At 38.7% G+C, this 27,146-nt stretch overlaps 3 protein-coding genes across 6 annotated transcripts; 2 read left to right on the forward strand and 1 right to left on the reverse strand.

Moving 5' to 3' along the window:
• Positions 1-514: 514 nt before the first annotated feature.
• On the forward strand, positions 515-2,865 carry LOC137944351 (uncharacterized). Its single transcript, XM_068790011.1, has 5 exons — positions 515-907; positions 1,583-1,876; positions 1,977-2,195; positions 2,265-2,393; positions 2,477-2,865. Exons 1-5 carry the CDS (start codon positions 668-670, stop codon positions 2,711-2,713), a joined length of 1,119 nt encoding a protein of 372 aa, XP_068646112.1. The 5' UTR covers positions 515-667; the 3' UTR covers positions 2,714-2,865.
• Positions 2,866-3,092: 227 nt separating this feature from the next.
• Positions 3,093-4,558, reverse strand: LOC137943781 (protein WUSCHEL-like). The gene is made up of 3 exons (XM_068789215.1): positions 4,192-4,558; positions 3,986-4,065; positions 3,093-3,413 (listed from the first exon to the last, which is right to left on the reverse strand). Exons 1-3 carry the CDS (start codon positions 4,556-4,558, stop codon positions 3,093-3,095), a joined length of 768 nt encoding a protein of 255 aa, XP_068645316.1.
• Positions 4,559-14,931: 10,373 nt separating this feature from the next.
• LOC137944176 (transcription factor E2FB-like) lies at positions 14,932-26,605 on the forward strand. 4 transcript variants are annotated; one of them, XM_068789747.1, is made up of 14 exons: positions 14,932-15,151; positions 16,805-16,985; positions 17,073-17,129; positions 17,212-17,297; positions 17,472-17,560; positions 17,656-17,710; positions 18,387-18,439; positions 18,521-18,571; positions 18,688-18,736; positions 18,826-18,891; positions 18,975-19,051; positions 25,298-25,538; positions 25,629-25,693; positions 26,120-26,605. In XM_068789747.1, the coding sequence occupies exons 1-14, from the start codon at positions 14,960-14,962 to the stop codon at positions 26,121-26,123; spliced, it is 1,266 nt and encodes a 421-aa protein (XP_068645848.1). In that variant the 5' UTR covers positions 14,932-14,959; the 3' UTR covers positions 26,124-26,605. The 4 variants fall into 4 exon arrangements, with proteins under 4 accessions (XP_068645848.1, XP_068645845.1, XP_068645847.1 ...); XM_068789744.1 differs by having other exon boundaries at positions 25,629-26,605; XM_068789746.1 differs by having other exon boundaries at positions 18,993-19,051; positions 25,629-26,605.
• The last annotated feature ends 541 nt before the right edge of the window (positions 26,606-27,146 follow it).

A 27,146-nucleotide genomic window follows, 5' to 3' on the forward strand; every position in this document is an offset into this window, starting at 1 on the left:
TCTAAAAAATTATATTTTATTGATTTTTTGGCGTTTATATCAAGTGTTTATGATCAAATTACAAACAAAATAAAAATATAATAAATAATGAAAGATAAGACAGAAATTTTTATGCTTTATGAGAGAAGAAAAATTGGAGTGAGGCGTACTTATCGGACACGTCTCTCTTTATAGACACAAGTCAAGGTGAGCCGACGTCCATGATCTGGTCGGTACGGCCAGGCCCGTCATTATCAACCTTGTTTACCGAGTGCGCCGCTTATCTGATTCTCCATCAATCGCTGATACCCACGTGTAACTGTCACAACCATCCGTTCCTCGACTTGATGAAATCCTATCTCTGATTTCTAACTGCCACGTTTTTCACATCAAAGCTGAGGAATCGCGTCCATCGATTATGTTTTCCCTGGACAGCCCAAACCGCCCCACGTGTCCCCACCCTTGGATCGTCTTCCCCGCCTTTTTACCGTTTTTCTTCTCTCGTGTTCTAGAGTGCGGTAACGGGTCGCAGAAAGGAGGAAAAGAGAAAAAAAGGGTTAAGAGTGAGTCAGGATTCACGGGCATCTCTACTGCTCCCTCTTTTGCTTGTTCGCATTAATTTCAAAGCTACTCGAAACCAGAAACAGTCCTCCCCCTCCCTTTTTGGTATTTCTTCCCGACGGTGCTCATGTCAAACGACTGCAAGAAGAAAAGTGCGCAGGTTCTGGATGGTTCGGATATAAGAGATTTGGTTCATAACGAGGAGGTTTTCAGTAGTTATGTGGATCACAAGTTTGTAGAGCTTGATAGGGATCATGATGGGAAGCTTTCGGTGAAGGAGCTTCAGCCAGCTGTGGCTGATATAGGAGCTGCTCTCGGCTTGCCTGCACAAGGGACCTCTCCTGATTCCGACCATATCTACTCTGAGGTTTCTTTCTTTCCCCATCCTCTTTTTTTTTTTTTTTTTTTGCTTTTTCTTTGAAGCCCTTTTTTGTTTATTTATCGATGGAATATGGGTTCTCTTCGGTTTTCTCAATCTCTCTCATTTTGGCTCTTTTCTATTGAGCTGTATGTCATCTGCTACTCATCTATTTTGTTTGTATCATATCTCTTTCTTTTTTTATGGAGACCTATTGCTCCCGGTTTTTTTTTTTTTTGAAGTGCATATATAAGAATTTCATGATTTGATCTGGTAAACTTTATCGTTAGCAAGAATACTTCATATCCGTCGAGAATTTTGAGAAAGAAAAGCTAACTGGATTGGTTTTCAATAATTTAACATGTTGCTGGTAAGAGAAAAAAAAGAAGAATATGTTCTTTATGCTTTAATGATGCCATTCTTATAAAAAATATTTTTACATAATAAAACCGATTATTCTCTGAGCTGCATTTCAATTGAGATTTACAAAGCTTGCTGCAGATCAGAGATGGGAATGGAGGTAATGTGCGGTATGCCCATATGAGAAGCTTGTGTTGTGTTTTGTTTTTTCTTCTTTGTTTTGTTGTCTCTCTTTGTGGTTTCTGTTTGATTCTGCGGCTTCAATTTCAACATTTGTGAATGTCCTGGACAGTTTTTCTCAATGGAATTAACGATTTTTTGCAGGTATTGCACGAATTCACCCATGGAAAGCGAGGGGAAGTGAGCAAGACAGAGTTCAAAGCAGTGCTGTTGGACATTCTACTCGGCATGGCCGCCGGCCTCAAGCGAGACCCCGTAGTAATTTTAAGAATCGACGGGCAGGAACTGTCGGAATTCGCCGATAGCCCCCAATTCGAGCCGGAGGCTGTCGCCATATTCTCACATATTGCATCCGCTGATAGAACCCTTCGTGACTTCATCATCACCGCTCTTGGGCAGCTTACAGTCGACCATGGCATGCCTCCCCCTGATTCCTGGGTAATTTAAGAATCCGACTCGTGTTTCGTAACAAGTAGTCGAAAATTAAATTTCAGAAACTGATTCAAAATTGATGTTTGGGTTGATTTGTTGTGTTCAGGTAACAAGTAATGTGATCGAGCCGGCCTTGGACTCATGCGGTGTGGATCAATACGAGAGACCGATCAGTCAAGAGATGTTCTTGGAGGTGTTCTATAAGGTCCTAGTAAACATCTCTCAACAGCTGAAAGAGCGTCCGGTCATCGTTGCCCACAGCGAAAACACTTTCGATGGGAGTGGCATCGGGAGATTGTTATCCAACAAATTCGAATTGGATAAGGTAATTAAGATCAGACTTTAGATCCACCCAGTGGCCATTGCCATATTAACAATTGTTTCTCTCTTTCAGTTGTTGGATACAGCATGGGCAGGCCTCCCGAAAGATCGGAGCGGAAAGGCGACGAAGGAGTTCATCCGGCTTGCGCTGGACGCCGTTGGCCCCGCCGCCAATTTGCCACCGTACGGTGCCGTCGATCAGGTACTCTTAAACTTTGGATGACTCTTGAGTCGTCAGTAATAGGAGCTTCACGGACGTTTAACTCGACTTATCTGATTCCGCAGATGGATAAGGTGGTGGAGGAGGTGCTGATCATGGTGGAGGCGGATGAGGGGAAGCCGGTTGAGGAAGAAGAGTTCAAGAAATTGATGAAGGAGGTATTGGCGAGTGTGATGCTGCAATTAGAAGGAAAGCCTATCTCCGTTTCTGCAAACTCGGTCGTTCATGAACCGCTGGGGTCGTCCTCCATCTTGAGTCCGACGTCGGATGCGTCGGCGTTACCGGAGACAGTGTGTGACTAACCGGTGTAATATGATTTCAGGGTAGAGCTGCTTAAAACCAGTCGGTGGAGTTTCGTTAAAGCGGTTGACAGTGTCCATTTTCTGCTAAATAAACGATAATTTACAGAATAACAACTTGAAAAGCGTTTTTCATTTGTGGGATTGGCTCCAAAACTACAGCGAAACGAAGAATCCGGTAGACATTTCTCCGATTCTTTTCTGTGTTTCTGCCGTCGGCGGACGTTTCCAAATCGTAATAAACAAAGGTTTTTCTACTTTTATATAACGATAATTCTTCTATTTAACGTTTTGGATTACTACACACGTGTCACGTGTGTACACGTCGGAGGAGTAAAAAAACCATCACAAAAAAAAACCTTGAAACCTAGTCACGTGAGAATCACGTAGATGTATGGGACCCACCTAGACTGAGTTCCAGCGACGTGGAACAGTTGCTCCCCTCGTCGCCTTCGCTGGTGAACCAGCCATGGAAGTACGCCTCAGACTTCCCACCGCAGAAACTGCCTGTGATCACACCGTTCTCTTCTCTGTGCATGGGGAAGAGCTGAAGCGTTTCGACGTCTGGCGTCTTTTTCCCCCTCCAGCTTCCCGTAAATTCTCTGGTATCCGAACGGTGAGAAGCCGGAGAAGAGTCGAGGCCCGCCCACCCGAAGTTGTTACCCATGTATCCGCCTCCGCCCGCACCAGAGATCGAACAGTCCTGATGAGAAAAGAAATAAAAAAGCTTAAACAAATATCCGAGACGGTTTCAACTTCCCATCCCCTTAAGATTAGTTTGCAGAGTCCCCTTCTGAAAGAACAGATGATGTAACTTGCTAGGGCCGGGACGGAGATTCTTCTGAATGATGTGAAAGATTGTCATTCTGCTTTTCTTATCTGGTTTGAGAGGAGAGGGTGGCGTATGTCTTGCACGATAGAATGACAAGAACGGGTATGATAAAGATAAACCACAAAGCTACACGGAAAAGGAAGATCGAGATTCCTTGAGCGGTTTTTAAGGATCCTGATTTGTTCTTTTCTACCGAGAGAATGTCAGGTTGATACCGTAAGGATCTTTGAAACGTTTTGAGTAGTTCACCGACTTTACATTTACATTGAAAACCCAGAAAATATAATGTTTAAACAATGTTTTAAATCTTTTAGGAAACAGTTTGATGTAATATATCTAGTTTATGGACAGAGATGCTGTATTTGGGATTTGTTCAAATCGTTTGTGCTTAAAAAGTATACCGGAGAGAAAGGCAGAAGGCTTTTACGAGGTTCATAACTTACTCGGAAGCTCTTCTCCATGAACGTGGGCGCCCAGCCAAGGACACCTGGAGAGGAAGACGACGATGAGGAAGAAGGGAAGCCTGCAAAATATCAAAAACCCAAGAAAGATCTTAGAAAACAATCCGTTTCTAAGCTAATAAACTCCCATGAATTTTTCCATAAAATCATAGTTACGAAAAAGATACAGGAAGCATGAGATACTTCACCTGTAGTCACAGTGGTGTACTTGTGAACAGAATCCTCTGTTTTCCAACCACCCTTTTGCATGGGGATATCAGCCGTTAGCCTTTTCTTCTGCCTCTCCCTAGCCTTGTGATTCTGGAACCAGTAGAAGACGTTCTTCCCTTCGATCTTGCCGTACTGCCTCAATCTGGCCGATATCCTCTGAATCTGTTCTGCACTCGGAGACCTAATCCCGCTGTTATAGTAAAGATCCTTCAGTATCCTAACCTGGTCTGAAGTAGGAATCCATCTGGTACTAGATTGCCTACATAGGAAGCTGCTTTTGCCACTGCTGCTGCTGTTACCATCTTCATTGACCTGAGTTCGATCCTGTACATTGTGTGGCTCCATTCAGAGTGAGGTGTTCCTCGAACAAGATGAACAAGGGACCCAAAGGGTAGGGAGAAACAAGAGAAGAGAGCCTCATGGGAGTAGTATATGAAGGTGATGGTCACATGGAGATTATGGTGGGAGAGAGAAAGAGAGAGCGAGAGAGAGGATCAGAGGGATATCTGGTAGAGAAGGACTGAAGTTGACAGAGTGGAGCTTAAAACAGGGAAGGAGACAAAAAAGGGGTTAGAAAGGGAAGGTTGCAGTGGAATTGCTTCGGCGAAAAGGCATGAAAGAAATGATGATTAAAGTGAGAGAGAGAGAGGGAGAGAGAGAGAAGAATAGGGAGTAGAGGGAGAGAGAGGTGGTGAGAAGAAGGGAGGACATGAATGAATGAATGAATGTGGAAAGATGATGAGCTCTTTCTCTCTCAAAGTCTCATCTTCTTGTAATGTTTGTTTCTTGTCATTTCCATATGCCACACAGGCATTCGGCTTCTTGTCACACCGAGCCTTTCACACATCTTAATACTGGGTTTAGGATCTAGGGGCAGAAGATGAGAACCAGATACTGTAATCAACCCCCCTTGGATGCCCGAGCCATGGTTTATCATCAATAGCTCATCATTCATGCGCTTTCCCACTGCTGCTGCTCCATCTCCGGAGTCCAGGAAAGACCCAAGTGAGGCCAGCATGACTCATCAGTAATGGCTTCCAGGCTTTTATTCCAGAGGAGGCCGCGCCTCTCCGATCATCAACAGCATTAGGTCGTACACACCCTGGACTATCTCCATGATCATTCAATTTCCTTCTCAGAATTTGATGTTCGTTTCTCTTTACTGGGAGAGCGATCATAATCTCTGAGAAAATATTGAATAATCATAACTAGCCGTCGTAGAACTTAAGAGAAGAACCAAATGAGCTGATCATCTTCTTAATCTCTGTTAAACAGATATTTTTATTCCTGATTTCCCAGAAGGTGCAGGTCACACAAGGAGCTGGCAGCGGACGTCACTGAGTAGCACGAGACAGAAAGTGAAAAGAGAAATTAACAAAAGTCTCAGACGTCTGACCGTATCATTTGTCCAAAACTTTGAGACTGTAACTCTGTAAGTAGGATGGGAGTCCAGTTCTTTTCATTTCTTGGTGTTTACAGACAAAAAGGCGGTCACTTCTGTTCCAGAATCCGCCCTTCAATCCATCCCTCGTCTTAAATTCATTCTGAGGCTTCCTCATTCCCTTTTTCATCTTTCCCCCCCTTATCCCTTTTTTCTTCTTCTCTTTTACCCCACCTCTGCCACTTGAAAAGCGATGTATTCCATTACAAAATGAACAGCGAAACCGAAGACAGAGAAAGAGAGAGAGAAAGCCAGAAAGGATCTCAGTTCTCTGTTCCAGTCTGTCTTGTTTTCTCTGGAGAGAGAGAAAGTGATGAGATCATAAGATCTTCTATGTTTATAAATCATCACTCATCAGTTTTATGAAGATTTCAGTTTCGAGTTAACTTTTCAGATTGTCTTATTTGCTCTCTCCCTCTGTCTGTCTGTCTTCAAGCACTTGAAGAAGTCTGCCGATCCTGAAGTTACCCCATATAGTGAACCCTAGGGATCAGTTGTAGGAGTACAACGCCTTTTCTTTCGGGTAATCATCTTGTGATGTTTCTGCGGAAATATGAAGAGATACATAAAAAGATTGCTTACAGGACTTTGCAAATTTCCTGGTCTTCAGTTCTTGATATTTCAGTCCGGGTGCTTAATCCCCAAATAACCATATTGACAAAACTCGTAAGGCTACCGGTACAGTGAGGGCGGGGGAGGGGGGAGGCTACTACTCAGTAGTACCAGTCTCTTTCCTTGGTTACTTGAAAGGGACGAGGAAGGCACGCTCGCCTGAATTCAGCTGCAACAGTGAAAACGAAGCCTCCATTAAAGAAGCATGCCGAGGTACTCGATGCATTGCTCCGAATAGTTACTCCAATGTGTGGTGTGGTCCAGTACTTGTTAAACCTCGCAGGCTGCTGCTTTGCCAGAAACGAGTGATTTGAGTCAGGAGGGAGACGAGGCTCTCTTGGTGAGAAGCTTTTAATGAACTCTGTAATGGGGCCTTGCCTTTGCAGGTTGACATAGATCCGGCCGTTGATTAAGGCTATAGTGTTATCAACGTTGAAGATTCGGTGTTACACGTTACCCCTGAGATAAAATCTGAGGGATGAAAGGGTCTATAGAAGAAGCGGTGGATCAATCGGAACGTCTTTCTTTCATGCAGGGTGGTATGCTTGGTTCAGGTAATCGCTCATATTCTCTTCTGATATATGATTCCGAACAAAAACTTGCTAATAGTAAGATATCTTGAATTGACGGCCGAAACCGTGAGTATATCACATAATTTGTCAATCTGAAGATGATGAATTTGATGATGGGTCATAGAAAGCCAAAGAAAAACTAGTTTCATAAGGAAGGGGGACAAAAGGAGAAGAAGAGGACGGAGACGGAGGAGGAGGTGGAGAAGGAGAAGATAAAAGAATAAGAGAAGAAGAAGAAGAAGAAGAAGAAGATGTAAAATTCTTTATTTCCGATATGAAAAAATAAATTCAGAATACGTTTACATATAAGGGAACGAATTCCGTTTGAAATTAAAATTACATATCCTTTATTGTCGGATCATGACCAGTTAATCTCGGATCATAAGACCCGTTAAGTTCGGATCTTCAACACTCCCCCTCAAGTTGGAATATATGTTAATGATACCCAACTTGCCGAGTAATGCTTCAAATTGGGACGAACTCAACGCCTTAGTAAATAAGTTTGCAGTTTGGTCGTTGGTTCGTATGTGGGTTGTCTTAATCATCCCTGCTTAAATCTTTTCACGAACTAAGTGACAATCGATTTCGATGTGCTTGGTTCGCTCATGGAAGACCGGATTTGAAGCGATGTGTAGAACAACTTGGTTGTCACAATACAATGGTTGGTTGAGTATGTGTGATTTTCAAGTCTTTCAAAATGTTTTTTAGCCAGGTAATTTCGCAACATGTAGTAGCTATGGAACGATACTCTGCCTCGCCAGTTGATCGAGCCATCGTTGTTTGCTTCTTTGTTTCCACGAAATGGGTGATTGTCCAAGAAATATACAATACCCTGTTACTGAACTTCTTGTGTCCCTGCAACGAGCCCAATCTACATCGCAAAATGCATTTAATTGGAGTGTACTTGTAGAGGATAATAGAATACCTTGTCCTGGAGTTTGTTTTAGGTATCAAAGAACTCTATGTGCTGCCTCAAGGTGTGGTGTACGTGGTTTTTCCATAAATTGGCTTAGAACATGGACAACATAGACCGTATCTGGTCGAGTGATGGTCAAGTAGATCAATCTTCCCACAAGATGTCTGTATGATGAAGGATCATTTAGGACTTCACCATCGGATTGTGTAAGAGCCAAATTTTGCTCCATTGGGAACCTCATAGGTTTTGCTCCTAGAAATCCAGTATCTTCTAATATCTCCAATGCATATTTCCTTTAGGAGAGGGTAATCCCCTTTGAAGACCTTGCTACTTCTATACCCAAGAAGTATTTGAGCTGACCAAGATCCTTAAGTTTGAACTGTTTGGATAATAACTGTTTCATATCTTTAATATGTTGCAGATTGTTACCTGCCAAAATCACGTCGTCACGTCGTCACGTCGAGGTCCGTCGAACGAGGGTTTGGACCTCGACGAAAACGTCGTCGGAATCGGAAGCGACAACGAGACAGATGAGAAAAAAAGTAGAAAGAACGTTTTCAAGATCGTCGCTATGATACCATGTAAAATTCTTTATTTCCGATATGAAAAAATAAATTCAGAATACGTTTACATATAAGGGAACGAATCCCGTTTGAAATTAAAATTACAGATCCGTTATTGTCGGATCATGACCAGTTAATCTCGGATCGTAAGACCCGTTAAGTTCGGATCTTCAACAGAAGAGGAGGAACTATGTTATGGTCTTACTGGCCTAACCTAGGGTGAACAAGTATGAAATAATTTACTTGTGTCTCAAATTGTGTCTTTATTTCCTGTATGTACATGCCGGTGTGTCTATCTACGATCATGTCAATAGAGGATGAAAGAAACTTATTAGAAAAATGCCAAGTGAAAATATAAAAGAAAGAAAGGGAAGAGAGAAAGAGAGAAAGAGAGATAGAGAAGGAGAGAGGGAAGTGAGTGTGAGAATGTGGGAAAGAGGATTAGGGTTGTGAGTGACATGCCTAATCCTCCTCTTTAACCTCTATTTATAATAGTAAAAATATAACAATTATATCAATGCCCTTTACCTTAAAAAGGGTAGAAAATGGTCCAGAAATAAAGGATTTTTACATCAATGCCACTATATGAAAATTACATCTTCCAATGTTATTTAATTATTTAATTAATTAAATATAAAATAAAAAATAAATGAAATAATTAAATATTATGTACTCAACTCAGCCATGTTTAATATTAGTTACTTAATATTTATATTTATTTTAAATAAAGTTTTATAATTTTTAATGATTTTTTTATATTTTATATTTTAATTTACAAAAAAAAAGTTATGCTGTTTTATTTTCAGTTTAAATGAAAATGAACTAGTTTTTGTTTATTTATTGAAATAATTGTTTTACCTATAGGTGACATAATATGAAATTTTATGCTTTTCATAAAAAGTCTCCCTAGTTTTTTTCTCCCGTTGACCATTCACCTCAGGATTTGTGCTCTGGTGACTTTCCTCTTCTCACTGTGTTTCTTTCTTCTTTTCACCTTTACTCTTCTCTTCCTTCCGTCTCCTCTCTTCTTTCTTCCTTCTTCTCTCCCACTTGCCTTGCCTGAGACCATCACATTATCGCCCATCACTGTCCATGTCCCAGGTGTTTTGTAATTTATTTTGTTGGATGAATGAAGAGAGAGAGGGAGGAAGGAGAAGTTCAAGAGGGAGAGGGGGGTGTCTTCATGTAGGGGTGGCTTCGAACCAAGCCGAGCTCGAGTTCGATTCGGTATACCCGAATCTTGAGCCGAATTCGAGATCCGGCATCGACTCATTTAAATTAACGACCTGAGCTTGACCGAATTGAGGTTCGACTTGAAAGCTCACGAGCCAACTCGTTAATTTAACAAGCGGTGTGGGATTTGAGACTGGGGAGCGGGACCGGCGTGCCAAGCTGAGTAGGAGCGAGAGCGAGGGGAAAAAATTCTTCCTCCCCTCGTCACCACCGAGTGCCTCCGACAGTTGTTGTGGCCACCTTTGTCACCGTCGACAACTGCCTCGCCGGCCGCCTTCTACCTTTCCGTTGCTGCTGATTCTGTGGCTGCCGCTCGATTTCTTCCCCCTCGTATGCCTTCACCTTTGTTTTCGTCGCCGCCGCTCAATTTCTTCCCCCTAGTCTGCCTTTGTCTTTGTTTCTGTAGCCGCCGCTCTTGTCACCGGAGCCGACTCCGTCGCAGCCGTTATCCCCGACGATCGCTAGCGCCGTTGGAAGCTTTTCCCTCTGTGTCGTTCCTCATCTTGGTGAAAAACTAGAACGAGCAAGGGGAGACATAAGTTCCCACTTCCCGCGAAGATGATTTCGTACATGCAAGATCATAAGTGAAAAACCAAAAACAAACTTTTTCTTAAACTCTCTTTCCTCATGGCTCTTGACGAAATTGAAAATGCATTTGAGTAGAAATAAGTTTCTAGGGACTATTAGTGTCTCATGTTTTTTATAAATATTTTTCTAATTGAAAATTCTTATTAAAAAAATATAATTTTCTAAGTAAAATTTTTCTGCCAAGATGGGCAAGAAAACCGTATAATTTTTTTTTGAATAAGTATTTGACAGTTGATGCTGTAATACTTTTAGCATGAGGCAATTTTCATAGCAATTTTGTGTTTGACTTTTTATCTAATTAAAAATTTACCGATAAATATAGTAATATATTAGATTGATTATTAATTTCCCTAAAAAAGGCAAAAAGAGGTCCATTTAACTTATTAAAGAAAATTTTAAAATATTTCTTGTAATTTTCTAATAAGTCACTAATGGTAATAGGATTTTATTGAAAGTTTTTTTTGGAAATATATATCATAGGAAAAACATTTCTAGTTTTTCCTAGAATATAAATTTTCAACTAGGGGCACTAAGGAGACCATAGTAAATTTATGGCTAGATTCAAAAATTAAAAAATAAGTTAGACAACATTTGGAGTAAAAAAGATTAATATATGTGCGTTCTAATCCATTATTGAAATTCAATCCTAAACCTCTCCTTTCATTATTATTTAAAATGTATGCATAATTATATATATAATTTATTTGACATATATTTTATTCAGAGTATTAAATGTAGGTTAAGATCAAATTCTGCTAGAGCTCGAGCTCGAACTCGATTAAAATTATTAGGCTCGAGTTCAATTAAAATTTTAGGTTCGAGGCTAGGGTTGGTCGAGCTCGAGTTCAAAATATTTAAATCAAGCTCGACTTGAACAAGCTTCAGACTCAGTTGGATTCGATGCCACCCTTATGCCCAATTTTAAGTAGAGGTCATTCCCTATTTTATGTAAAATGTATGCATAATTTTATATACAATTTATTTAACATGTATTTTTTGAAAAGTTTTAAATGTATGTTGGAGCACGAACTCGAGACTTGTATGTTTTGAAAAGTTTTAAATGAATGTTGAAGCTCAAGCTCGGCTCGAGCTTAGGTTCAGCTCGAGCTTGAGTTTGAAATATTTAAATCAAGCTCGACTCGAACATAGGAAGGTTCGGGCTCGGCTCAACTCGATGCCACCCCTACCTGCATGCACTCAAAGGGTGTGGGGGCGAAGGGAGGCCAAGCGGAGGGATGGGTAGAATGCTTTGTCTGAGTCATGCTCATGTCTATCTTGATGTAAAGATAATTATGACAAAAGTAGTTAACATTAATCTTGTTTGTGAACCATCTCTAAGGGATGGTTTTCTCACAACAGGAAGTGTGTGCTTAGAAGATATTTAAATATAGCTAAAACCTTTGACTTGTTCTTAAGCAAAAATAACATGTAACCCTCAGGAAATCATCAACAAAAGTGATGAAATATTTGGACTAAGAAATATTTGAAATATTTAATGGTTCCACACATCAGCATGGACTAATGAAAAAAGGAGCAACACCTTTAGGTTCTCTGCACGGGGAATAAGTACTTGTTTGATATTTACTCATTTGACAAACTTCACAATTTAAATTGGAAATAGAACGTAGCAAAGGAAACAAAATTTTGAAGGGACTATAGGGATGGATGACCGAGTCTATTGTGCCATTGAAGTGCCATGTGTTGTGACCTAGATGTGGCAGTGACTGCTGGTAGATAGAGATAGTAGAGCCCCTTGTTCATGGCTTCCACCAATCATCTGTTTCTTTTAAAAGTCCTGAAAAATACAAGATGCAGGAGAAAAGGTATTGGAGCAGTTGAAATTTTTGGTTAATTGATTGATAGACAAAAGATTCAGTGGAAACTATGGAACAAATAAGACATCTTCTAAGGGAAGTGTCAGTGTAGCAAAAGTGGATCCCATCCTATGTAACTTGGTTTGGGACCCATCGTCCATAGAAATAAACCTGCCACTCAAACAAGGAGAGATGAAACTCAAAATTTTATCATTACCTGTCAGGTTCTTAGAGGTCCCAGAATCAATAATCCAGGATGGAGAAGGTGAAGTAGCCGTGCCCATACCTATCATAGTGGTGGCTACAGTAGATGAAGAATCCTTGGGAGGTGTCATCATGGTCTTTTTGAAGTAAGTCAAAATCCTCCTCATAATCAGCCTTCTTGCCTTTGGTTTGCTCAACTTTGGCTTCGTCTTTATCGCCATTAGTGGTGGAGACTTGATTTGTTGTAACCCAGTCGGGTACACCATGAGTTTTCCAACATGTCTCCATTGTGTGATTTGTGCGACCACAATGAGTACAAACCTGATCATAATGTTGGGAAGAATTTTTACCAGACCTGCCTCCTCTGCCACAATCTCCTTTATTATTTTTGTTGTGACCCTTATTCCCAGAACCTCTGCCTCTATTGTTGGAGTACGTAGCTATAAAAACATCAATGTGTGTGGTGGAGGATGGGTCCGGGATACGTATCAATGTAGTCGATATATCATCAAAGGAAGGAAGGGTAGTGGAACTAAGAATTTGATAATTAGTTACCTCCAAATAAGGGTTGACATTAGCAAGGCAAATAGTGGTGGCTAATGTTTCCATTTGTTTATCCTAGACCAAAATATCCGTAGAATAAGGCTGAACAATCTTTCATTCTTGAATAAGTCCTCGAAATTGAGCAAGATTGTTGGATGATAAGCTTGAAGTATAGTGGCATGATGTAAAATATCTTTTATTTTTGTATCTTTTTTCTCCCTTCTTAGGGTAAAGGGTAATGACATAATTATTGAGTTTCTCATTATTAGAAATACAATGAAGGGGAGGATTAGGCACTTCACTTAACCTAATCCTCCTTCTCTCCTCTCTCAAACTCTCTCTCAACTTCGGTTTCTTTCTTCTCCTCTCATTCCTCTTCTCCCTTTAACTTCACCTTCTATTTCCTATCTATCTTGTATTGATTATCTACGGTATTATCATGGGATCCTAAATCCAATATGGTATCAGACCAGTGGATTTAGGATCCCAACATTGAGATGGTGATTAAGAATTTTTTTTTTTATCAAGCTTTACTTGGAGTTTTTTTTGTTGATAAGGCAAAGATTTGAGTTGTGCCAAGATAAGTTGTTTTTTACTCGTCTTTAATGAGATTATTGCTGATGTTTTTGATCTTTGGAAGATGATTAATGGATGATGTTTCTCATCCAATCTGATGGAAGTATAAGTGTTTCATCTTATGCCTTGGAGTGGTCTTTTGTATTCGGTTTGCATTATATCATGCAATATCGATTAAGTAGTTATTCTCTTGCATATAACTTCATTTTTTTGTGCAAAAAAATCACAACTGGATCAAGCTCTATCGTCCTTGTTGTAATATCTATTGATCAATGTGATATAAAGCTCATTGATGAATCTACTATATTAGTTCTCTAATTTGTTGAAGACTGTTGCATGATGTTGTTTTTTTGCTTTCTAAAGAGCTCAAAAAAAGGTTGGAATTGATTGTCGAGGGAGTGCAATGTTTTTGGAAAGAACATGCTGAATCTTATCACAAATCTAACCTTCTATGTTGAGTTTTTTCTTGGATTTTCTTACCTAAAATATTCAAAGAAACAAGGAAAGTCAAGGTGGTGATTTGTTATCCAACTTAGCACATCGTACTGCAGATTAAGGGTCTCTTTGGAACCCCTAGAAAAGAAAAGAAAAAAAATAGAAAAAAAAAGACAGAGAAAAGAAAAATAAGAAAAAAGTTTATTTTCTCTTGTTAGGATGCCCATGAAAAAGAAAAGAGGAAACAAAAGAGAAATTTGGTTTTTCTTGTTTGGATGCCCAATGAAAATAAAAAAGAAAAGAAATTTGAATTTTTATTCAATTCAAACAAGTTTCAAAATTATTTGGTCAATTTTAGGCCCTCTCACTGGCGACTTCATTCAGTGTAGAAACTGTATCGGATTATTCAACCATGGGGCAAGTTACCAAGTCCATAGAGAGGAAAACCGATCAGTCCATCTAAAATGATGAGGAAATCATGATGGATTAATTTCTAAGTGGTAGATTTCCCTAAGTAGAAAATAATAACTGTGGAATGGATTGAAAAAAATATTTTGTTTCACATAGGGGAGTAAATAATAAATGGATAAAATAGAATAAATTATTCTACACCTTGTTTCGATTACCATTTTCATTTTAATCAATCATAAAAATGAATATTTTGTGTCCATTTATTTACTTAATTATCTAATCAGAAAAATAGGTATATTAGTAAAAATTAATAAAATATGACATTAATTTTATAAGGCCTAAATGCTAATAAAAATTATATAATTTTATTATAGAGAAAATTACTTTTATACCCCAACAATTACATGATAATACAATAACTATTATTCGATTCTATTCCATTTAATAAATATTTGACAATAAATGAGTAAAATTAAGAATAAAGAAGGAGTTTCATCAATAAAAAACCCCTTTTGCTTTAATTTTATTTTCTCTTTCTTTTTCTTTTTAGAGGATGAGGGCCCACATAATCAATCGCTTAGTCGGGTGCCAATACACGCGGACTTCAGCCCGCTGCGAGAGAAGCAGACAAAAGGCGGGCTATGCGGATTCGAAGTGTCCTTCCCGCTGTTTCGTGACCTTCACAAAACAAAATTTGTTTTTATTTTATTTCCTCTCCTCTCATCTCTGCTTTGTAGCCCCCAAAAATAAATAAATAAATAAAAATAAATCATTTAATTTCCCTCTCTTCTGCCTTCCAAAAACCCATTCCTATTTTTCCTTCCCTCCCAAACCCGCCATGTCGGAGCTCGCCGGATCCAATCGCTCTGTCCTCCAATCTCAGTCTCAGTACCCTCCGATTCTCCGCCCTCTCAAACGCCAGTTTCCCTTCCCCTCCCCAAAATTCGCCCTCGATTTCCATCGTCCCGCTGATCCGCAGAGAGATTTGGTGGGCGGCGATACTGACGATTTGAACGACTCGGAGCCGCCTGTAAGTTGATCATAGCGTGTGTGATTGGATCTCGATGCTGATTTTCATTCCTTATTATACGATTCATTGGAATTTAGTTGTTTTTGTGTCTCTGTTATTGTTTTTTGAATGAATCCCATGATTGCGCGAGGATCTGCATAATTGAGCTGAGCGGGGACGTTGCCATTTTTTATCTCTAATCTATGGAGCGTATACCATGATATTTGCCTGTCTTTGTATTATTGGTTTAGCAGATTTCCAATGTCGTGTTTGTGTTGGTTTCTGATTGTGCCGTGAAGGTTGGTGGTGTTTGCTTGTATCGTCTCGTCGCTAGCCTTCTGAATTACTGATATTTTCTAGTGGTTTTATGACAATCTTTTCTTGGAAACTTCCTTCTAAATTTTTGCGGTAATCAGAATGTCATTTTTGTTCGTGCGAGCTGATGATAGCTCAGTGTTAGCTTTATCCTGATTAAGTTTTCAGTCTGTAATTCTGTAGCAGTCTCCCTGAGGCAAGGAGTTCCATACTGGTATTTCATTTAGTTTATTGTAGGTTTTATGGCGGCATTTTGTTCTATCTTCTTTCCTTGCATTACTATGAAGTAGTCAAAACTCTTGACTATTGTTATCAAAGGCTCTATCATTAAATTGCATTTTATCCAAATTGCAAGCCCAACCTGGTTCTAGGCAGAAGTTCAGGGTGTTTATGAGATAGCTTTAACGTGCCAAGTTTGCTTGTTATTGAAATCAAATTGGGATGTATACTAAAAGGAAGAGCAGAAGTTCAGGGTGTTTATGAGGTAGCTTTGACGTGCCGAGTTTGCTTGTTATTGAAATCAAATTGGGAGGTATACTGAAAGGAAGAGGTCAGGAAACCTTCCACTCCCGATGAATGGCCTCTGAGAACAGTGGAACTAGGTTTTCTTCACGTTTTATTTTTTGATAATTGAAGGTAGAGATGATTTTACATGCAAATATTAATATTAGAGCATTTTTCAAAAGATATAATAATATTTGTGAATGTTGGGAATTATTGAGATTCATGCTTCAAATAGTTAGAATATGGAAAGTTGTCTCTAAACACTTTTATAATTTTCCCTTGGCGTAATTTCTCTTCCAAAAATTTGTGCTTGTTAAGTCTCCTGAAAACAGTACTTAGTTAACTGTTATGAGATGCAGGTCTCTCCATTCTGTCCAATGTACCTTTAAGCATCTGTTTTTTGTGCTTAATGTTTTGGTCCAGTGTGTTCAGTTTCTTGTTGCTTCACATAAATTTGTGTTCTAGCTCCTACTAAGAAGGGCTTCATTTGAGATGTTAACTTGTCCTCTAAAACCAACTGTTCAAATTGACTGAAGTCACTTATGTGAAACATGTGAAGTTGCTACTGTTTTTATACTACAGCTTATATGGAGAGATATGTCTTACGACTTTGCTTCCTCGAATTCAAAGATTGAGTAGTGAGAGGTTGTCTTACAATGAGGTGTTTCAATGTTCTTTGTAGTATTATTCTGTTTTAGTAGTCTATATCTGGATGATGGTGTTTGGATATTTCTTTCTAAAAGTGTTGATACCTTAGTGGAGTGCATTGAACTTGGAAAATTTGAAATTTTTAGATTTTATACTGGACCATATGCTTTTTCTCCAAGTGATTAATTAATTTGACAATTCATGCAGCCAAAGGATAATAAAGGAACTGTGCATGGTTCAGAGATGGTTGGACAGGCCCAAGGATACACTGAAACCCTTAGCAGTCATTTATCAAAACCTTTTTCAGGCACAAGTAGCAAGCGATACAATAAAGGGAAGGCTTCAAAACATGCATGCTCTGGTCCCCACAATTCAGGATCAGGTGCTGGTAAATAATTGCCATTATTATGTCCTACCTTGGTTTTTGAGTTCTCTGTGGTCTTCTTGTCAAGAAATAATTGTTATTCTACTGCAGGTTCACCTTCAAATGTTTTACCTCCAGCTAATAGCTGCCGCTATGATAGCTCCTTAGGTAGGCACTGGGGGCAGTTTTCTTTCCGAGAGAGATTTTTGAGAATCTTCTTAAGCTGATATAAATCTATATGCCCAATCAGGATTATTGACGAAGAAGTTCATTAATTTGATTCAGCAAGCTGAGGACGGAAGTCTTGATTTAAATCAAGCAGCAGAGGATTTAGAGGTACACACTCTCCCAATAGATTGATGTCATTGTTTAAAGTTATCATAGCAATGCTATATACTAGACCGGTCTTATTACGGTTGTGTACCCATCAGTAGCATGGAGTTAAAGGGTATATCCTTTTGATTTCCTTTGTCAATCATTATATTGCGAAGACTGCTGTTGCTTTGACAGGTTCAGAAGAGAAGAATATATGATATAACAAATGTTCTTGAAGGAATAGGCTTGATAGAGAAGACATTAAAGAACCGGATACGGTGGAAGTAAGAGCAACTGACATGTCTGGTTTTATTTCCTACCTTTGTCTCAATTAAGTTAATTACTAGCAATGGCAATAACCTTAGAGTATAAAAAACAGGGGACTTGACATGTCAAGGCCAAGGGAGCAGGAAGAGCTTGCCTCAAGGTTGAAGGTATCTTTGTTCTTCTAACACATCCAACTTTGGGTGGTCTTAATTTTGTTCTCTCATTGGAAATGTTTGATTAAGGCAATAGCCCATTTTGAAAGAAAAAGAATTATTTGGAAGAATTTTGCTTCCAGTAACATCCTTACATTTGCCATTGTGACTTTACAAAGGCTCAAAAGCTTTCAAGGTTGTATATTATTAAAGTTGTGGTCTCTTGCTTTCTAGGGCACCTTTTTTATTACTATTTAGGACTACTTTAAAAATTTCTGTGTCATACACTATTAAAATATATTTTTATTGGGTATATTAGTTTGTTGTTATGGTCCTTATTCTGCTGACCGGAAGAATTATCAAATTTGGCTCTTTTGTGGGAGAAAGAGCTTTGTGTATGCCAAAATGGCATTATTCATTGTTCATTTTCCTTTTTTTCTCTATTTAAAGAGTTTACTCTATCAGTGAACTAATATTTTTTTAGTTTGTTACTTTGTTGTTGAAAATTCATGTACTGTCAAAATATCTGTGCAAAAATTGGAGTTATACCTTTATGTATTCCACTTTTGGCCATGTGAGATGTGTAATGGTTTGAGACAATAGATTAAAGAATGACTTCTAACTCTAGGTTTCTCTTTGAAATATTTAACTATTTTTTTATGACATCTTTTTCATATTCTTTTCTTGTCAGGCTCAAGTGGAAAGTTTATATGATGAAGAGTGCAGACTTGATGAGAATATAAGGTTCATTCTGTCAAAAACGACTTACCCCTTCCACTTCACTGTTTCGGACTTCTGATTTCTAGTTTCTGTTTATCCTGGCAGACAAATGCAAGACCATCTGACAGTCCTGACTGAGGATGAAAACTATCAAAAGTATGTTAAGTCCCAAGATTTCTTTTTCTTCTATTTAATTCGATGTTGTATCATTTTCATCTTAATAGTTTCTGTGTTTTTAAGATGGCTTTTCATCTTACTTGTTTCTGTTTAAGATGGCTCTATGTAAAAAAGGAGGACATCAACAATCTTCCCTGTTTCCAGGTCCAGTCAGATGTTTAAAACTCCTCTAGTATACCCTCTGTCCTGCCATGATGCTTATTAATATTTGAAGTGTCTTGGCTTTATTGCAGAACAAAACACTGATAGCCATAAAAGCTCCTCATGGAACTACTCTGGAAGTACCAGATCCTGATGAGGTAAAGACGCGTTTCGAAGAAGAAATATTTTTTTAAGCTTTATTTAGTGGTTCTTATTGATGAAAATGTATCTTTATAAGTAGGTTATTGATTATCCCCAGCGACAATACCAAATGCTACTGCGAAGCGCAACAGGGCCTATAGATTGCTACCTAGTCAGGTATTTCTTGGTTTGACTGGGTCTTCTTCTATTGTTGTGTTTTTCCCTCTATATCAAAGCAAATTTGAATCTGGTAGTGTTGGAAGGAAGCCCATGCCAAACGTTAGTACTTCAAAGAAAGGTTTTGAGGAAATTGAAGAATAATTTTTTTTTTGTTATTTCATTGATTACAATGGTTACAATATAAGCAACATTAGACAAAACGATGAATAAAAAGAAAATTGATTTATTCGTAAAGCTAATCTAGCCTCTAATATAGGAGATATTTCAGTAATACAATATGAGAGAATCTAAACAAACTTCCATAAATGAATCTGGACGTATTTCAACATTCTCCCTCAAACTGGTTTATAAATGTTGAGCATTCCCATCTTGCCAATTAGGAAGTCAAATTGCTGTGATTCAAGATTCTTTGTGAAGATATTTGCCACCTGTTGTTGGTAGGAATAAATGGAATAGTAATACTCTCTCATCTACCTTCTCTTTGATAAAATGATGATCGATCTCAATGTGTTTTATTCTAATAATTGTGTTGTATTGGATTATGGGAAATGCTAATAGCTGCCTTGCTATTTGAGTATAACTTCATAGGTTGGTTGAGCACAATCTTCTACTCACTTAAAAGCCGTTTTCACATGTCCCTTGTGCAACAATTTGAAACTCAACTAAAGCATTGTTTGTAGCCACTACGTTATGTTTTCTTGCTTCTCCACATCACTAGGTTTCCTCCTGTATAAGGTACAATATCCAGATTTAGACATCCTATCATCTATACTTTTAGCCCAGTCAGCATCGGTGGATGCTTCAACACATATATTGTCACTCTTCTTGAAAAATAATCCCTTTCTTGGAATCCATTGAAGATATTTGAGAATCCTATAAACAACATTTTAAGTGCTCTTCATGAGGCGAGTGCATGAATTGACTCACAACACCCACTATAAAAGCAATATCGGGTTGAGTATTGGATAAATAAATCAATTTCCCAGCTAATCGTTAGTATTGTCCCTTGTCAACCTCAACACGACATTTGCACTCAACTTGCAATTTGCATCCATGGGGTGTTTCAGCTAGCTTGCACTATAGCATACCGGTTTCAAGGGTGGCATCGAATTGAGTCGAGCCCGAACCTGCCTATGTTCTAGTTGGGCTTGATTTAAATATTTCGAACTCGAGATCGAGCTGAGCCCCACCCTCGAGCCTAAAATTGTAATCGAGTTCGAGCCCAATAATTTTAACCGAGTTTGAGCTCGAGTTCGAGCTCCAACTTACATAAAATTGGGCATGACCTCTACCTAAAATTGCAATATCCCCTGTACATAGAAACAATTTCTGCTATGTAAGAGGTTCATAATGGGATTCATAGGATTAGAGCATGCTGTTGTATTCATTTGTAATAGCATATAGTGAAAAGCTATGCTAACAGAACAAAAATCTCATTGACAACCTAGTGTAACGACATGTTTGTATCATGCAAGGTATAAAACAATTCTATACATACCTAAAAGTAATGCCTTTTTTAGTGGTATTTACACCAAGTTAATGTAGGAATCAAAGTTAAAACTAAAAAAAATAAGCTGAAGCAAGCTTTCTGTGAATTTATCAAACTCTAAAACCACCATTAAAACTAAAAAAGGATTGGCAATAATTCACAGAAAAATAAATGATGGGCTGATCTTACTTGCGGGCTGTGCGTTTGCCTTCCTTTCGTCTCTACGACTTGGTTTCGAAAGAAGGCTTTCACTGGACCAAAGACCTCGAGAACGCCTGCCGTTAGAATTCATAGGTTTGTTTTCGTACCTTAGCAAGCAAGCTGCTGCAACCTCAGGTCTTCAAGCACCTCTGGTCTCAGCTCTAAAGCCAAAACAACTTCCTTCTGGTCGCAAGCACCTCTAGTCGAGAGAGAAAGGGGAGAGGGGGGCAGATGAGCTTCTGTAATTTGTTCTCCGGTTACAAAAAATCGATTGTTGAAGAAGATCGAAGGCGACGAAGAGGAGGAAGAAATTGTAGAATAAGAGGATGAAAAATCAAAACTTACCTAAAGGGGCAGATTGCAGACCTATTTTTTCTCCGGCTGAGGGAACTTCGCATTGCCATCACAGATTTTCTTCCAATCTTCCTATGATTTTGCCGAGCTTCGAATCCCTGATTCGTCAATTCCCTGAAGCCCAAAGAATTGAAGAGGAAGGCTCCTAATCTTGTTGCACTGCCAACCCCCCCGGTTTTGAAGAGTCTTTGCGCTATTCCCTATTCCCCCATGATTCCTAAGAATGAAGATGAAGAGTGTCTTCACGCTCGGGCCCTCGTTAAGTTAACGAGCCGACTCGCGAGCTTTCGAACCGAACCATGGTTCGTTCGAGCTCGGATCGTTAACTTAAATGAGCCTGATTTGGATCTCGAACTCGGTTCGAGATCTAGATAAATCGAATCGTACCGAGCCCGGCTCCGTTCGATGCCACCCCTACCGGTTTCATTGAGAAGATTTAAGATATATTTTCTTTGAGACACCAAGATTCCTTCCTTAGTTTTTGCCACTTCCATGCCCAAGAACTACTTCAAAGATCCAAGATCTTTGATTTCAAATTCTTTGGCCATGACGGTCTTTAGCTTTTCATGTTAACAAGATCATCACTTGTTAGGATAATATCATCCACATACATTATAAGTATAACAATCTTCTTGCCATTAGTGTGTTTAAAAAACAAAGTGTGATCTATGTGGCTTTGAAGGTACGCAAAGTTCTTTGTAGCTTTAGTGAACCGATGAGACCATTCTCTAAGGGATTGTTTAAGACCATAGAGTGACCTCTTGAGTTTACAAACCTTTTTTGTGTGTTAAGTACGCCTTCAAATCCTGGTGGTAGATGCAATGACCAGTCCATAATAGTTGGAAGAGGCAACAAGATTTTGATGCAACAGGAACAAAGGTCTCTTGATAATCTATTCCATGCGTCTGGGTATATCTCTTTGCTGCCTGCCTTGCTTTGTACCTTTCTTTTGACTCATCAGCCTTATATTTCATTGTGAATACCCACTTACAACCAACTAGACTTTTTCCTTTAGGAAGGCCTACCAAGTCCTACGTCTAATTCTTCTCAAATGCCTTCATCTCAAGTACAACCTCTATTCACTCTAGAATTTCTTTTTTTGACAGGTTAAAACATAGGCTATAAAGCTCGAGGATAATTTCTGATAGGACACAAAGTGACATATAGGATGATTTGTGCATGGTCTTATGCCTTTTCTATGAGCAATGGGGATATTAAGGTCTTGAAAATCACACGATTCTGGACAGAAGGAAGAATCTGAATTACTTGATGTACTCAAAGTTGAATCTTGATAATTTATTTGTGGTTGTTGCTCCGCACCTTGTCGGTTATGCCTCGTATAGACACGGAGATCTGTGTTTTTCTCAGGTAGTATTTCTCCCATTGCATTAGATTTTTCAGTTTCTAGCACAATAGATTCATGTTTTTGAAGGAAATTTGTGATAGGAAAAATCTACGGTTGAGGAGGTGAAATGGTTATTTTTGGACAAGAGGTAACAAAACAGATAGGTAAGGGGACAACTGTTTACTTCATCAAATGATTCTCCTGTTGAAGAGATGTTTGGGGGAAAAAAAGATTGATCTTTAAAGAAAGTGACATCCATACTCACATAAACCTGGTTGGTGGTTGGATTAAAACACTTATATCCCTTTTGAGTTGGTGAGTATCCAAGAAAGACATATTTAAGAGCTCTCAGGTCGAGTTTACTATGGGTATGACTGTGAACATGAATAAACACAACACAACCTAACACCCTATCAGATATATCATTGAAGAATCGTGCATGAGGGTAGGTCTCCAATAGAATGTTGAGTGGTTTTTGAAATTGACATACTCAGGATGGCATTCGATTGATGAGATAAGATGTAGTAAGAATGATTTCTTCCAGTAAGTGTTTAAGAACCTCAATAGAAGGCATAATTGCCTGAGCTACCTCCAAAAGGCATTTGTTCTTGCGTTCAACAACACCGTTTTGTTTAGGTGTGTCAACACAAGTTGTTTGGTGTACAATACCCTTTTCCATGAGAAATTGGCCAAGAATGGAACTGAAGTAGTCTTCGCCATTATCTGTACTTAGGATTTGAATTTTGGTATTGAATTGGTTTTCACCAATAGTATAGAAGTTTTGAAACAACTTGGCACTTTAGATTTTTCTTTCAAAAGATACACCCAATAAACTCGAGTATGATCATCTGTGAATGTAATGAACTGCCATATCCTCGTTATATTTTTCTCTCAATGGCCCCCAAATGTTGATGTATGAGAATTAGAAGGTTGGGATTATTTGTAAGACTGAGAAGGAGAAGTGGTGTGGTGATGTTTGGCAAGTTGATGGTTTTCACATTGGAAAAAAAGAAATATTTTTATTCTTGAAAAGTGAGGGAAACAACTTATTGAAGTACAAGAAATGTTAAAAATGACCTAGTCTATATTGCCATAACGTTATTTCTTTTTCAACAAAGAGAGAAAATAAACTCCCTGAAATTTGAGTTTGTCTAACCAGGATGCACTTCCGTTAAAATAGTACAGTTGATCAACCTCTCTAACACTACCAATCATCTTTACTGAGCACATATCCTGAAATTCATATCGAGATTGAGTGAACTAGAGCAAATCAATTTGAATGTTTAGTTAGTTTGCTGACAGAAAAAAATATTAGATGCTCCTTACTAAATAAAGGTGTATCGGAATTATTGGGATGAACATCATGCATTCCTCTACCATCTTTTTTCTTCCAATTGGGAGGTTTGCCATGTAACTTCCACCATGATTCCCTAGTATGTTTGGGCTTATTGCAATAGTCGTACTCTTTTTATCTTTCTCAACCTCTTCTTGTTATCGATACCATTGGATTCGGATTTAGTTCTCACCAACGCTGAGCTTTCCACAGTCAACTTTTCATGATCAGGTTCTTTGTCACCCAATAGCTCTTTCTAACTTTCGCCCCCTCGAACAAGAGTAAAAGCTTTAGTAAAATTAGGATAGGGTTCTTTCCCAATAACACACTCACATGTCTGGTCGAATTCAGGACCGAGTTCTAACAAGAACTAGAACACTCCCTCTCCAACATGCCTTTTATTTTTTCTGCGTTCGTAGTAGATTCCATTTCCACATGCTCATACATATCTAACTTTGTAAACAATCCTCGCAATTTGTTATTGTAGTTTGTAACAATTGAGGACCCCTGTTTTGTCATATGTACTTGCTGTTTGATCTAAAACAATCTGAGAAATAAATCTTATCTTGGAGTATGTTTTATGCATAGCCAATCACATGACCTTAGCAGGAGGAAGCGACAAATATGTCCTACTAATCTTAGGTTGTATAGAGTGTAGTACCCATGAAATGACAATGGCATTGGCAACCTCCCCTCATAGGACTTATCGTTCTCTGATGGTGCCTTTGCAACTCCATTCACATATTTAAACTTCCCGCGACTCATCAACCAGATTTTGGCAGATTGAGACCCCACTATAAAGTTCCTTCCAGTCAGTTTAACTGTAGAAATCTGAAGGGTGGATTCTCAAGTTGAGTAGGAATTTGCTTTGGAATAGAGGTCATTGTAGAGGACTCTGAAGTTTCAAACATGATGGCTAGATGAGTTCCAATATGATAGTTGTAGAGAAGTTCGATAGGATATAGAAACCCTTTGCTGCACCGTTCCACAAAGACTAGTCCGGTAATGAAGGCCGGTGAATGGATTTCAGCAAATAGAGGTCGATAAAGAGGTGAAAAAAACTTTTTAGTAATGGAGACCGGAAATAATTGTGATTGTTGGTAATGAAGGCTGGTGAAAAGAAGAATTTAGAGCCTAAGATCGACACAGTGATGAAAATGAAGAATAAAAAAATTCTTGTTAGTCATTGCTCACAACTACAATGATTTCAATATATACAACATAGGATGATGAATAAAAAGAAAGTTGATTTATTCCTAGAGCCAATCTAGCCTCTAATATAGGAGAGATTTTAGCAATAGAATAAGAGAACAAATTTGGACAATGAATCTGAACATAATTCAACAGATGAATTTGGACAATAAGAGAATGAATTTGGACATATTTCAACTGTTTTTCTCTAATAATTTTGAAAGTTTGCTGCTAAGTGTTTGGAAGTGGAAAAGTTTTCATTACATTATATTCTGCTACTCCGGTTCTTTTTAATATACACTAGCTAACTTTGAATGGAAATGCTTACAGCAAATTTGAGGAGGAGAAGGTTGAAGATTTGAATATGGGTCTACAAAATACTGCTTTAGATTCAGTTGCTGATAGCAATGGTACCAATGCTGGTCCTCTGCCTGCAACTGCCCATGATGTGTGCACTGCATATGATTCAGATGGACAAGGCCAACAGGATAATCAGAAGCCTGCTTTTTCAGATACCTTAAACCGGAAATTTGTTGGAGGAATTTTGAAAATTGTCCCTTCAGAAGAAAATGTGAGTATGATTATGTCATGGAGGGCTTCAATCTGGGGAATGGAAATCAGCTTTAGCTCTTGGTCCACTAATGTTTACTTACATTTGCAGGTTGATGCTGATTACTGGCTTCAATCAGATCCTGAAGTTAGCATTACAGACATGTGGAAAGCTGTGTATCCTTCGCATGTCAGAGAATTACATAATCTTAACCCTCAAACAATGTCTTCACGCCCTATTTTTTTTTTTTTTTGTCTATATGCCCTTTTTTTCTCATCGAAGTTGAAGGTGTGTGTGACCAAAAAAATGTGGTAACATGATCCTTAGGCCAATCTCATTGAATTCAGATATATATGTGCATTCCCACTTGCTTACATCATGTAAGGAAGAGGACCATGGCACAAATATTAGCTCCATGGAATTTTTTTTTTGCTATTGATCCATGTTTGAGTCACTTCAAGCAAATACATGTTTGATGGAACTGAGTTTGTTAATAGGTATCCAAGACCCCCACAAGCTGACATAGTAATAGAGGAAAGGAGTGAAGAATATGAGCATGAAACTGAGAAACAATATATCCTCTCCTTAACCCTATATTGCAGGTAAGTAACAAAGACTTGGAATTGAAGGAGAGCTTACACAGTGGTCCATGCTGAGCTCCGGGCTCAAAAAATAGAAATGCATCTGGCATCTCCAGCAATCTGGGCTGAGCTGAGGAAAAACAGGGTTGCATGCAAACCCTCGAGCTGGGCGACTGCTCCAGGGGCAAGGGCAGAACACTGGTACAAACAAGGCGAATGGTTGTCCCTCTTACTTAGCTCTGTTCAAGTGTAAATACATGTTCATATGCGCCGCTTATTGATGATTAATAAATGCAATGTTTCTTCTGCTTTCTAATGTTTATTATACCAAGTCCGTCCATATGGTCCAAGGTTGCAGGGTTGTAAACGAAAGAAAGATACCCTGGCCGTTGATTTGTTGTACAAGATGAAGTGCCCTTTGATAATTAATGTTAATCCAAATCCCAATTTTGGTTTGTAAATCTGACTGGAAGTTTAAATGATTCCGCTCAAGTGATTGCTTTGCTACCGCAATCCCATCTTCTGTTGGGTCTTTCAATGAAATTATGGCATTGAGAATCGGGGGCTCCAAATTAACGTCAATCTGCATATCAATACTGCCGAGGACGACGTCATGACTGCATGTCGTAGAGAGAGATATCCTCCTCCACTGTCAGTCCAAAGGTTCTAATTTGTGGCATTAAACAGCAGCTTGACCATATTTTTTTTCGAGTTTTACAAAAAGAGGGAATACACCAAACATAAATTTTTAATGGATAAAAAAGTATGTGGTTTTTGTTAACAAGATATTGAAAAATTTACATAATTTGGTCATAATTTAATGGCAATAAAATTGGTGAAGCCTCCAATCCATTTGTTCATAATTTGAGTCTTACACTAGATGTACCTCACTCGGCGGAAGAGCGCCCTCTAGGTTTAGAATTGATGAAGCCTCCAATCCATTTGTCAAGCCTCCCGAGACACAACTCTGCCCTCCCAGCCAACATAAGAACAAGCACCATCCAGGGAAGTTGCTCCACAAAGGAAGCCAAGCACCACCCAGGGAAAT

This window comes from Aristolochia californica, unplaced genomic scaffold, assembly GCF_029961685.1.
Source record: "Aristolochia californica isolate CCGP_79_NKW_82.1479 unplaced genomic scaffold, dmAriCali1.0.hap1 SCAF_11, whole genome shotgun sequence".
NCBI lineage: Eukaryota > Viridiplantae > Streptophyta > Magnoliopsida > Piperales > Aristolochiaceae > Aristolochia > Aristolochia californica.